This window comes from Lolium rigidum, chromosome 1 (genome assembly GCF_022539505.1).
Source record: "Lolium rigidum isolate FL_2022 chromosome 1, APGP_CSIRO_Lrig_0.1, whole genome shotgun sequence".
Classification (NCBI taxonomy): domain Eukaryota; kingdom Viridiplantae; phylum Streptophyta; class Magnoliopsida; order Poales; family Poaceae; genus Lolium; species Lolium rigidum.
The window spans coordinates 178,686,618-178,699,174 of record NC_061508.1 but is presented as its reverse complement, the minus strand read 5'-3'; the positions used below and the strand labels follow the sequence as shown (position 1 = coordinate 178,699,174).

The following is a 12,557-nucleotide window of genomic DNA, read 5'->3' as shown; positions in this document are numbered from 1 at the left end:
CGCGTGCCACGTGCCACGTATCGTCGGGTTAGGCCCATGGGCGACGAAAAATACCCCTTAGCGGACGATTTTGAGACGTTGTCTATCAGAACTTTTCTTGTAGTGGATCCGGTCAAATTCTGGTGATAACACAAGGACACCGACATCTGTTCCGATGATATTATCCGCTCGTTCATCTCACGGCGGGTTCTCCCTCTTCAACGCCGGGTTCATAAGATGAGCTAGATGAGCGGCCGCAGCGATCCAACCAGGATCACCAGCTTTGGCGTCAGAAAATCCGACGTGGTCCTTAAGGCCAAACAGATTTGCCAGCAGATTGGTCCTGGGGCCTCCGCCCCCTCAGCTTCAACAATCCTCCTTCTGCTGCAGTAAGAGCTTGGGAAACCGGGTTGATCTTTCCGGTAACCCCTGATATATAACTAACTTGCCTTTTCTTTCTTTCAGGCCCTCGAGCGCTTTGCTCGCATCGCTGCGGAGGTACGAGCACCTTGCCGCAAGCGCCCCTTGGACCAGGAGGATCCGGATCCCTACGTGGTGGGGAATAAGCACAAGATGGGCCGGACCCACACCTCGCGCCCCGGTAACTCTTCTGCCTCAAATGTGGACAATGGCTCTATCAGCGATGATGATCTTCTTGTTCTTGATGTATTTTATCCGCTTTCCTGGACTTATAAACTTTCTTTCGTGAAACCAGATTCAGCTGACCGGAACCCTCAGGTTCTGGAGAACATGACTCCCATCTCCGCCGAGGTGGGTCCTGAGTGGGAGCGGAAGGTCCAGGCCCAAACCTCCCGCGTGCGGAAGGAACCGGAGCCGGCAACCGATGCCGGTCCCAGTGCGGCTCCCCTCTAAAAGAGGGTGAAGAAAGCCGCCCTCGGCCCCCTTGGGCGGAAGCTGAAAAGCAGGATCCCGACCTCCTCCGGGTAACAAACATCTTTATTTTCTTTTAGGGTTCCACCTGGTATCTTTTCTTTCTTGCTACTAACTTTACCTTTCTTTTTCAGAGCCGCCCTGGAACTTACCAGGAGCGCACCAGGAATGAGGCCGGAGACCTCCGCTGAAGCCAGGAGAACCTCTCCTCCTCCTCCTCCTCCTAAAATTCTGGTACGTTCTGGTTCCGGCAAATCTCCATCCTCCCTTTGGGGAGGAACCACAAGTTCGGGGCGCGCGGGTCCAGCACGATGTCCTTAGTTTCCTTGGTTGGCTTGAAAGCAGATGTGCCCAAGTTGCCACTCATTGCCGCTAAGTTCAGCTGGGAAGACTGAGCCAGCGCAACTGCGGTTTGCATTCTTTTCTTTTCCTCCGCTATAACCAGCGATTCTGCCAGGTTTGATCCGGCGGACGCGGTTTCGAGCGACACTTTGTAGTTTCCAACCACAGTTAGGGGTCCTTTTGGTGCCGTCATCTTCATCTTGAGATACGAAGTGTGAGTAGAGGCCATGAATTTTGCCAACACCGGTCTCCCAAGCAGTGCATGGTAGGGGCTGTCCAGGTCAACCACCTCGAACAAGACATTTTCAACGCGACAATTGTCACGCCCTCCGAACAGCACATCCACCCGGACTTTGCCCATCGGTGAATAGGACAGTCCCGGAACGATTCCATGGAAAGTGGTGTGTGTTGACTCCACCATGTTTGGTGTTATACCAAGCGTTTGCATGGTGTGTCGGTACATGATGTTTATGCTGCTCCCATTGTCTATCAGCACCTTGCTGAACCGGACTCGCAATACTGGCCCATGCATGATTGGGTCCACCACCAGAGCATATCCGTCCGGATTAGGCATCACTTTTGGATGATCTTTGAACAACCAAGTCAGTTCCTGATCTGACTATAGCATGTACTTCGGTACTGCCGGTATCACCGCGTTCACTTCCATGGAACGGCGATGCATACTTTGCCGGTCTCTTGGCTCTGTTACGAACACAACACAACACATGTTCGGATCCTCATAAACATTCCGGCCTAAAGGTGCCGGAGGCGGGGCTTGGTTAATACCTTGTGCCACCTGATGAACTTCTTGCTGCTGCGGCCGGTTTGGCTGAGCCTGCACCGGTAGCGCATTCGCCCCGGTAAGCGGCGGTGGTGGTCGTAACCTTTCAAAACATTGGTTCGTGGCATCTTTCATCATGCCTTTCTCCATCAACCTCTTGGTCCAGGAGCAATGTTTTGTCAGATGGTTTGCCGGCCTCGCCGGATTCGGTGTGTGCCAGCGGCACGGCTGATCCATAGCGGATTCGATGGTGTACTTTTCCTCATTTTGCCACGGTTTCTTTTCAACCCATTGTTTCTTTGGATCCGCCCACGGCTGCGATCCGGTTTTCTGTCTTTGGCTTCCTCCAGCGCTGGAATTGTCCTGCACTGGCCACTTGTTGCATTCCATACCTCCGATCCGGAAAATCCTCCCTTCTTTTGTTGTGGTGGTTATTCCGGTATTGATCTTGACGCGGTTGGTTCGTTTGCGCCGGCTCAGCTTGTACTGCCGGTTGCATTGGGTCTCCCAATGCGTAGCTATCTGCCACTCGAATCATTTCAGCCAAAGTGAATGGCATGTTTCTCTGCAGCTTTTGCCATAGTGGTGATCCTCTTCGGCACACATTGCAGAACCAAGCAATGGCCTGTGCCTCTATTACTCCTTCGCAGGAGTTCCTTGTTGAGTTCCACCGAGTTAGATAGTCCCGGTCTGTTTCATTCTGGCGCTGCTGGCACAACGCGAGCTGCTGCGGCCTGTTTGGCCTCCGGTATGTGCTACTGAAGTTGCTCACGAAGGCTTCCTCAAAATCAAGCCAGCCATTTATGCTTCCCTTTGGCAAGTTGTTAAGCCAAATACGTGCAGGTCCTACCAGGAAGGACGGTACGATTTTCACGGCCCAGCGCCGGTTTCCTCCACCTGTTGTGGTTCCTCCGCCACCAGCAACGTATACTGCGGTCACATACTCCGCAAGCCAATCTTCCGACTTGGTGGTTCCATCGTATGTTTTTGTGTCACGGGGCAACTGGAAGTTGCGTACCGGTGGTTCTTCTTTCATGATCCGTGGGCCAAAGCATTGTGGACCTGGAGGACCTTCGGCTTCGATTATTTCGGATAGATACACTCTGTCCAGCCTGTGCCTCGCATCCCGGTCTGGCAGGCATCTTTCTCCAACACGTTTCCCTACAGGGTTCCGGTAAGCTCCGATTCTTTCCATTCCAGAATCAGCTTCATCGTAACGTTCCGGTACCGCGGCCTTTCCCTGCCGGTACCTTGGTGGAGGCATTTCTTCCTCAACATATGCTGCTCTTGCCGCTCGATAATTTTGCTCGGTTTCACCTTTACCGGCATAAGCGTTTCCGGCGTAGCCATTTACGGCATAGCCTCGACCTACCCCTTGGCTCTTTCTACCGGCATCATATTGCCCGGCTTGTTGTTTTCCGGCAAGAACCGGATCATACACAGTCATTTGCTGCGCGTTTACCTATTTTTCCCTTCTTCTGTCAGGATGGGGGGACGATGCCTGCCCATGCGATTTGCTTCCGACATTTCTTGCCGAACACACTGATTTCGACGCCGCAGCTGCTTTGTTAATTTTAGCCAGCTCAGCGTTTTGTGCCTCAATCTGAACAAGCAATTCTCTTACTCGATCATGTTGTTTTGTGATACGTCTCCGACGTATCGATAATTTCTTATGTTCCATGCCACATTATTGATGATATCTACATGTTTTATGCACACTTTATGTCATATTCGTGCATTTTCTGGAACTAACCTATTAACAAGATGCCGAAGAGCCAGTTGCTGTTTTCTGCTGTTTTTGGTTTCAGAAATCCTAGTAACGAAATATTCTCGGAATTGGACGAAATAAACGCCCAGGGTCCTATTTTGCCACGAAGCTTCCAGAAGACCGAAGAGGAGTCGAAGTGGGGCCACGAGGCGCCGCCACCATAGGGCGGCGCGGCCCAGGCCCTGGCCGCGCCGACCTATGGTGTGGGGCCCTCGTGTGGCCCCCCACGTTGCCCTTCCGCCTACTTAAAGCCTCCGTCGCGAAAACCCCAGAACGAAGAACCACGATATGGAAAACCTTCCAGAGACGTCGCCGCCGCCAATCCCATCTCGGGGGATTCTGGAGATCTCCTCCGGCACCCTGCCGGAGAGGGGATTCATCTCCCGGAGGACTCTTCACCGCCATGGTCGCCTCCGGAGTGATGAGTGAGTAGTTCACCCCTGGACTATGGGTCCATAGCGGTAGCTAGATGGTTGTCTTCTCCTCATTGTGCTTCATTGTTGGATCTTGTGAGCTGCCTAACATGATCAAGATCATCTATCTGTAATGCTATATGTTGTGTTTGTCGGGATCCGATGGATAGAGAATACCATGTTATGTTCATTATCAAGTTATTACCTATGTGTTGTTTATGATCTTGCATGCTCTCCGTTATTAGTAGAGGCTCTGGCCAAGTTGATGCTAGTAACTCCAAGAGGGAGTATTTATGCTCGATAGTGGGTTCATGTCTCCGTGAATCTGGGAGTGACGAAACCCCTAAGGTTATGGATGTGCTGTTGCCACTAGGGATAAAACATTGATGCTATGTCCGAGGATGTAGTTATTGATTACATTACGCGCAATACTTAATGCAATTGTCCGTTGTTAGTAACTTAATACCGGAGGGGGTTCGGATGATAACTCGAAGGTGGACTTTTTAGGCATAGATGCAGCTTGGATGGCGGTCTATGTACTTTGTCGTAATGCCCAATTAAATCTCACTATATTTATCATGACATGTATGTGCATTGTTATGCTCTCTCTATTTGTCAATTGCCCGACTGTAATTTGTTCACCCAACATGCTTTTATCTTATGGGAGAGACACCTCTAGTGAACTGTGGACCCCGGTCCATTCTCTTATACTGAAAACAAATCTGCTGCAATACTTGTTCTTTACTGTTTCCTTGCAAACAATCATCTTCCACACAATACGGTTAACCCTTTGTTACAGCAAGCCGGTGAGATTGACAACCTCACTGTTTCGTTGGGGCAAAGTACTTTGGTTGTGTTGTGCAGGTTCCACATTGGCGCCGGAATCTCCGGTGTTGCGCCGCACTACATCCCGCCGCCATCAACCTTCAACGTGCTTCTTGACTCCTACTGGTTCGATTAAACCTTGGTTTCTAACTGAGGGAAACTTGCCGCTGTGCGCATCACACCTTCCTCTTGGGGTTCCCAACGGACGTGTCAATTACACGCATCATTTTGCTAAAGCCTTGCCAGAAAGCGACTCACACATCTCTACTGCAGCCTTAGCAGCTTTTATCGTTTTATCCGGACTGCTATACTTAGGTTTCTCTACAACGCTCAAAGATACCGACGTACCCTTTCCGGCAAGAACTTCCCAGCGCAGATCCTGATCTAGATTGCGACCTCTAAGCCGGTTTTCCGCTACTCTAGCAGGCTGAGCGCTAACGGAAGCAAAGCCATGGGCAGCGTTGTACTCACGTAGGGTTAGGTTGAGCTCTCGCTGAGCCCTGATGATGTCCGCTCCGTTGGCGAGCAGCTTCTGCCGCTGTGCCTCCAATTCGGCTTGAGCTGCGGCGGGGTCAATGTTCTGCGCAATGGGCGTTGCCAACACACTCATGACCGCCTGGAGAGGCGTCTCCGGTGGCGCTGCAGATGTTCCTGCAACAACTTCGTCGCGCTCGGTCGGCGGCTTGGCCGTACGCGTGGACTTCGTCTGTCCGGCGCCTTCTGCCGCAGCTTCTTTGCCGGCGGCTACCGCGCCAGCCATCAGCACCTCCACGCTACCGGCGGCGTGGTCGGAGCGTAGCCCGCGAGTTGATGAAGATCTTGGCGGATCCGGCGCCACCAGCACCGGCGAGGGGTACTGGCGCTCCTTTACGGTGCCGAGGTAGATGCGGTGGCTGCCAAACTCGAGGACGCGGCCGTTTTGTGGGTAGCGACCGTCGTTGGCGAAGCAGCCCGCGTTGTCGTCGATGAAGTCCAGCGAGCCGAGGCGATAGACGAGGCCGGAAACCACGCGCTCGCCGGACACGGTGAGGATGCCCGCCCGAATATGAACTCCAGCAAGCGCAGCTGCTGGCCCCACGGTGGGCGCCAATTGTCGTTCTTGGTGAACAGACAGATGCCATGGGATGGCTTAAGTTGGGGCCGAATGTGCGCTAGAGGATTCGGGTGAGGGTTTGGTTAATAGGGGGAAAGAGTTTGGGAAGAAACCGGTATATATTCCTTAACTTGGCCCTTGTCCAGAGGTAGAAGATGTACAGTACACGATCTCTTTACAGGCGATGCTCTTATGGATCGAACCTCTCCCGCATGGGTGTGCCCCCTTTCCTTATATAGGGGAGAGGGTGGCTTACAAGGGAAGAAACCCTGATGGCATCTTTGATGAGCTAAGCTACTTTATAAAGCTACTTTGGCCCTACTGGCACCGGTTATGACTTTAATCAAGGAGCTGTGACCTCCGCCGGTATCTTTAATTGCGTCATCTTGCTTTGGCGCCAGGGCTTCGTTTAAAGCTGATTTGCTTCGCCCATCCTTGTCCTCTTGCTCCCGAGGGAATCTTTGACCAGAGTGCTGATAGGCTACAGTGACCCTTGGTTCCGGTACACAGGTACCTTATACCGGTATCTTCTTACTTAGCCACGCAGCCTCTTAGAACTAGCACTCCGGTATACCCCTCTGGGGATACCAGTTTGTACCAACTCCGGTTAGCCGAACGTAAAGATACCGGATCACTCTGTGACCCGGCTTAACACTGCCCAAATATGGCGAACTTGCCATAGTCTTATCCTACCCGGGGCCATCCCCCCAACAATGCCTCCAAGATGTTGTCCAGCCCCCAGTGAAGGGAATCCAGCCGGAACTTCCGCCCAGGACGACCAGAACTTCCGTCTGCCCAACTTTCAGCGCAAACAACACTTTTCAGCATGTAACTTACCCCTTCGCCCCACCAACTATAAATATCCTTGTTGGCTCGGATCTGAGATTCAGACTTGATGTGAAATTAAACCTGAGCTTTTCTCTTGCCCCATGTGGGAAACCCTAACATAGATCCTAGATCTTGTATCACTCGATCTCCTTGTCGAACCTTTGTGATCTCTTTGGTGACTTCTATCAATCGTTGGTCTTTTGCTTGCACTTCTACCTTTTGGTCTTTTGCTTGCGCTTCTATAAACTTTAGTCTTTTCACCCTTCTAGATCTCTCGGGTTCGATTTGTCGATCTCTTTGCGGGACCTTCTACCGGAAGGTCTTTTCCTGCAACCTCTATCGAGTTGGTTGTTCGGGCTAACAAGGACAAACCGATTTTTGTGTGTGTGTGTGTGTGTGTGTGTGTGTGAGTTTGTATCCCACGATTCCCCTTCGCGTTCTTCGTGTTCATCGCGTTCTTCCACCTCCCCCACGAATTCCAACCAAATCCGTGAAGATCGGGCACGCCCTTGGGCTTAGCCCTTATCAGGATGCCTTGGGCATCCCCAAGCTTTGACGCTTGTACCTCTTGGATATTTCTTGGGGTGACATGGGCATCCCAAAGCTTGAGCTTTTGTCCATACTTCATCTCATTACATCATTCTTCTCTCCCTAAACTGGAAAACTTCCTTCATACAAAACTTCGCACAATTCTTATTAGCGGCATTAGTGCAATCAAAATAACAAATCCACTTAGGTTCTGTTCTAACCTATGTTAAACATGTATTAAAGCATTAGCTACTGTAGCAACTTCTTCAAAAATATCTTTCCTCAAAAGACCTAAAAAAGAAAGAGATTAAGAGGCAAATGCAAATAGCGACAGAAATCTGTCAAAACAAAACGGGGGTAAAGATCGTTTTTTTCCGAAAATCTTCTGTTGCTCAGATCGAAAAGTGTTAAGCTAACGAAAGTTAGATAATAACCTGGAGCATATGCACAAAAATTGGCAGCTCAAAATTATCTTCAGGCCGGTAATACGAATTTTTATGGTGACTTCACAGAATCTGTGCCAGGACAGCAACTTCCCCAAATTTTACTTTCTTTCTATTAGAGGCTATTCTTGGTACAAAAACGAAATAAAAATGACAAAAATAGGTTATTACAGAGGTAATAACTTCCAAGACTCAACAAAAGAAATATTACAGAAATAAAACATGGGTTATCTCCCAAGAGTGCTTTTCTTTAACGCCTTTTAGTTAGGCTTGATAGTTTTAATGATGCTCTCATGAAAATAGAAAATGAAGCAAAAGGAACATCAAGAAGAAAATTCAAAACACATTTAAGTCTAACCCACTTTCTATGCATAGGAATCTTGTACACAAATAAATTCACAAAGAATAAAGTGACAAGCATAGGAAGATAAAACAAGAGCAACTTCAAAATTTTCAGCGTATATAGAGGGGTTTTAGTAACATGAAAATTTCTACAACCATATTTTCCTCTCTCATAATACCTTTCAGTAGCATCATGAATAAACTCAACAATAGGCTCGTGGTACCTGCTGCCCGCCCTTCCTCCGCTTTGATAACCGTGTGAACGGAGAGTGGGCAGAGCAAAAGGGAAGGAGGTCCTCATACGGAGTCGCACACTTGAGCAGTGCGGGAGACTGGAGAATGGGTCGAGTAAACTCCCTTAGGGCCGATTAAATCACAGACGAGGAACTTTTCTTTCTTTTTTTTTATTATTTGAAGGGTATGTTCTAAAAAAAGAAAGGCAGAGGTAAATACTTCGAAGAGGCGGCTCGGTAGGGATGGAATGGTCAATCGTCAAGTCAAGGATGACTTCTTTATTGGCGAAACGATGGGGGAGAGAAAGCACGCCAGTGATTCTCTGAGCCGGTCTTCATTTCCAACGCCTCGGGAAACAGGTCGAGATAGATGACAGCACCTTTTTATCCTCTTCCTTACCGGGAAGGCGCACTTCTCTTCTTCTTCTGGCCTTCACCACCTGCCCGGCCCGGAAATAGAACCCAGCCCCCTTTCTGATCCATTCATTTCTGCAAGCAGGCGGGATCCAGAGCTAAGCCCCCCTCCTATTCGAAGCCGGCTGTGGCCTCGCCCTTTTGCTCTTCCTTCGGTTTGGCTCCACGAAGGCGCCGCCTAGACTAGGAGCCCCACTCATATTCAAAAGGCGCCCAGCTTTCAAGACGATGATAATAATTAGGCTGCCTTTTTCCAATATCATGGAATAGCATGGCCCGGGGCTAAGGTAACTCCAGTGGGAGAGCCGTGTTATGGGTGACCTTATTGCACGGTTCAGAGAGCACTTGTGTATGTGATGCAAGTGAACGTGTACGAAAAAGCTGTCGTAAAGTTTCGTTGTTCGTTCCGTCGTTGACCCTATCTATGTTTCTACGATGGCCCAAGAACACGCTCATTCTTCAGCCGTAGAGAGACTTTTGAATTGTGAGGTACCATTACGAGCTCAATATATAAGAGTGTTATTCTGTGAAATAACTCGAATTTCAAATCATTCACTTGCTTCAACTACTCATGCTATGGATGTGGGAGCATCAACTCCGTTCCTTTGGGCTTTTGAGGAGCGGGAGAAATTGTTGGAATTCTATGAAAGAGTCCCGGGAGCCAGGATGCATGCCAGTTTCATACGACCTGGTGGAGTGGCACAAGATCTGCCTCTTGGCTTATGTCGAGATATTGATTCCTCCACACAACAATTTGCTTCTCGTATCGACGAATTAGAAGAGATGTCAACCGGCAACCGTATCTGGAAACAACGATTAGTGGATATTGGTACTGTCACTGCACAGCAAGCAAAGGATTGGGGATTCAGTGGTGTAATGTTAAGAGGTCGTGCGACATGAAGACATTGATAGCAATATGGGGGAAGTTCCCATCAGGCAACAACGGTTCTGCCTGACCCTACAAAAGCATGCATATGTTGTCAGTGAAGATTTTGTGTGAAGCCTTGGAGACGACGTACCCGGGGCTAGGGTGAGCTGAGGGGGGACAGCGTAAGTGAGCGAATGTGTGTAAGCCCAGTCAAAGATTCCTATTCTAGGCGGGGCGGGCCATCAACCTTCGAATGGTGTTGGTCCTACGGACCGTGAACGGATTCGCCTCTGGCCTCTGGGCACGTCGGAACCGCATGAGTTCACCGGGGTGGAGCACGGTCCGCCAAAATCGGCATAGGTTAGGTGCTATTGATGGAACATGGTAAGCCCATCTTTCTCCATATGAAAGTGCTGCGGGCACATAGAGATGTGGGTAGAGGAAGTCTCAAAAAGCGAAGGCCGAGCTGTAGGTCACGTGACCTGCACCGAAAAGGTGGCTGACTGGGCTTTCTCCTGGATCAAAGCGGATCAGCTCGCCAAATTCGTCGATCGAATCGGGCGCCCCGGAACGTCGAATGAAAGTGGTCTTTCTACAACCCTATTTATATGATAGGCCCGGCCCCTTTCCCCCTATCCCTCCCTTATGTTTAGGAGCGGGATCTGCCCAAGAACGACCTGTGGTGGTATGGAAGGCACGGACTCCGCAAGCGTCCCGCACCCTCTGAGAAAGAAACTCCTCAACCATCACAAGATAAAGAAGTATGACGCTCTGTGTCTGACTCTATTGGTCATAGTTCCTTGCTGTTGCGGCCGGTGCTCGTTTGCGCGCGTGTGAACCACCAAGATCATAAGGAAAGATGCCTCTCGGGGCATCTGAGAATGATTCGAGCCGTATGAAGGGAAACTCCCACGTACAGTTTGTTTTGGGGGGGAAGGAGCCCGACAGGGTCCCCCCACTGACTTGGCCCGGGCCTAAGTGAAAGTGAAAAAGTGAAGTGGTGGGCCTACCCATCCCAACCTGGGGTATGCTGGGATTCGCGAAGAGCGGCACCTTACGATGTTCATGACCAATCGGATCTTGACGTACCAGTAGGTACCAGAGGAGATCGCTATGATCGTTACTGTATCCGTATCGAAGAGATGCGACAAAGTGTTCGGATCATTGTGCAATGTCCTAATCAAATGCCTAGTGGCATGATCAAAGCCGATGATCGTAAGCTATGTCCTCCATCACGATCTCGAATGAAACTATCCATGGAATCGTGCGCCGTGTGAAACGTAGATCATCGCCGTTCTTAACCGAGACTCAGGTTAAGCTCCGTCTCGGAACCGCCGTGGGGTTAGGAGTAAAGCATCCCGAGGTTGGCGCATCTCGTTGGGCGTGGAGAAGCATTGGGAACCCCAATATCTTTCTTCGGAGCTGTTTCTTTTCCCGTCCCCTCGCCCCGGCATAGCGCTTCGCTTCCGGTTCTTCGGAAGAATCAACTGACTTCTCCCTTCTTCATTGATCCGGGGGAAAGGGAACCGTCTACCAGTTGGGAAGCTAGACATCAAGGTTGTGGCTTGATGAGGATAACTAAGCTGACACGCCGGAGTTGGCTGCTGGCACAACAGGGTGGTGCCTTACCGCACCGCAGGCGCACGCGCGGTAGCGTTCGTGGTGGTGCTTCAGGATTCCAATGTACTGCGTCCAAGATCAGAACGAGCTTGCCGGCGGACCACTGCCGTCCCATTCTTTAGTGAGCTGGAGCGCTGCCATCTTATCCACGGAAAACGCGTCAAGCTATCGATCTTCTCCATACAATGTGCTATAATGCTGAACTAAGGACGTTCCGCCTTATCTATAGAAACAGTCGACTGAGTTCTGAACGAATGGGATCCTTGGTGGGTAATGGCTCAATCTATAGATGGAAAGCCTTATGATGGGAAACTACCACGTTAGGTTTGGAGAGAGATGGGACCTGTTATAGTTTAGGGGGAGCAGATGCAAGCTTTTTCTTTCCATAGCCGGCCAAATGACTACCGGATCATCGGTCTACTCTACCTCAATTCACCATTTCGAACTTTATACAGAAGGTTTTTCCGTACCAGCTCCTTCTACCTATACCGCAGTTGAAGCACCTAAAGGTGAATTTGGTGTCTTTCTTGTCAGTAATGGGAGTAATCGTCCCTACCGTTGTAAAATAAGAGCACCTGGCTTTGCCCATTCACAAGGACTCGATTCTATGTCCAAACATCACATGCCAGCAGATGTAGTCACCATCATAGGTACTCAAGATATTGTGTTTGGAGAGGTAGATAGATAGGACGTAGTCTTGCTCGATCAGGACCCTAGCTTTATTGCGAGCCAAAACAGCCTGAAAGAAGAAAAATGGAAAAGGATGAAAAATGCAATGGGATTCCTGATCCAATAAGAAATCCCAATTCGGAGTTTGTTTTGCTAAAATTCCTATTTTAGACTATTAAATTATCGATGATGAATCGATTTGATAGATCAGATATTGTTATTCCAAATATTGATCCGATTCAGTATCATCAGGATGCAAAAGTCATCCCGTTGAATTTACAGAAGTCCAATTTAGCATATCTATGGGATTACATCCAGAAAAAAAAAAAGACTGAATTCGATTATGGAAGTCAATATTATATAAAGCATTTATTGCTACTGCACTGTTCATTCTAGTTTATACTGCTTTATTACTGGGAATATATGTAAAAACAGTCAGCCAAAATGATGAATTTGAATAAAACTTTAATTATTAATTCTTTGCAATCATTGAAGAAATGAAAGAAAGGGATTAAAATGA

At 49.3% G+C, this 12,557-nt stretch overlaps 1 protein-coding gene across 1 annotated transcript; it reads left to right on the top strand.

The window, feature by feature from the left end:
- Positions 1-10,607: 10,607 nt before the first annotated feature.
- LOC124653518 (NADH dehydrogenase [ubiquinone] iron-sulfur protein 2-like) lies at positions 10,608-12,092 on the top strand. Its single transcript, XM_047192573.1, has 3 exons — positions 10,608-10,666; positions 10,734-11,011; positions 11,794-12,092. Exons 1-3 carry the CDS (start codon positions 10,608-10,610, stop codon positions 12,054-12,056), a joined length of 600 nt encoding a protein of 199 aa, XP_047048529.1. The 3' UTR covers positions 12,057-12,092.
- The last annotated feature ends 465 nt before the right edge of the window (positions 12,093-12,557 follow it).

Coding starts and splice junctions, on each gene's coding strand:
- LOC124653518 (XM_047192573.1), top strand. CDS start 10,608: ATGCCTCTCGGGGCATCTGAGAATGATTCGAGCCGTATGAAGGGAAAC. Junction 10,667..10,733: donor AAGGGAAACTCCCACGTACA/GTTTGTTTTGGG, acceptor CCTAAGTGAAAG/TGAAAAAGTGAAGTGGTGGG. Junction 11,012..11,793: donor AATGAAACTATCCATGGAAT/CGTGCGCCGTGT, acceptor CGGTCTACTCTA/CCTCAATTCACCATTTCGAA.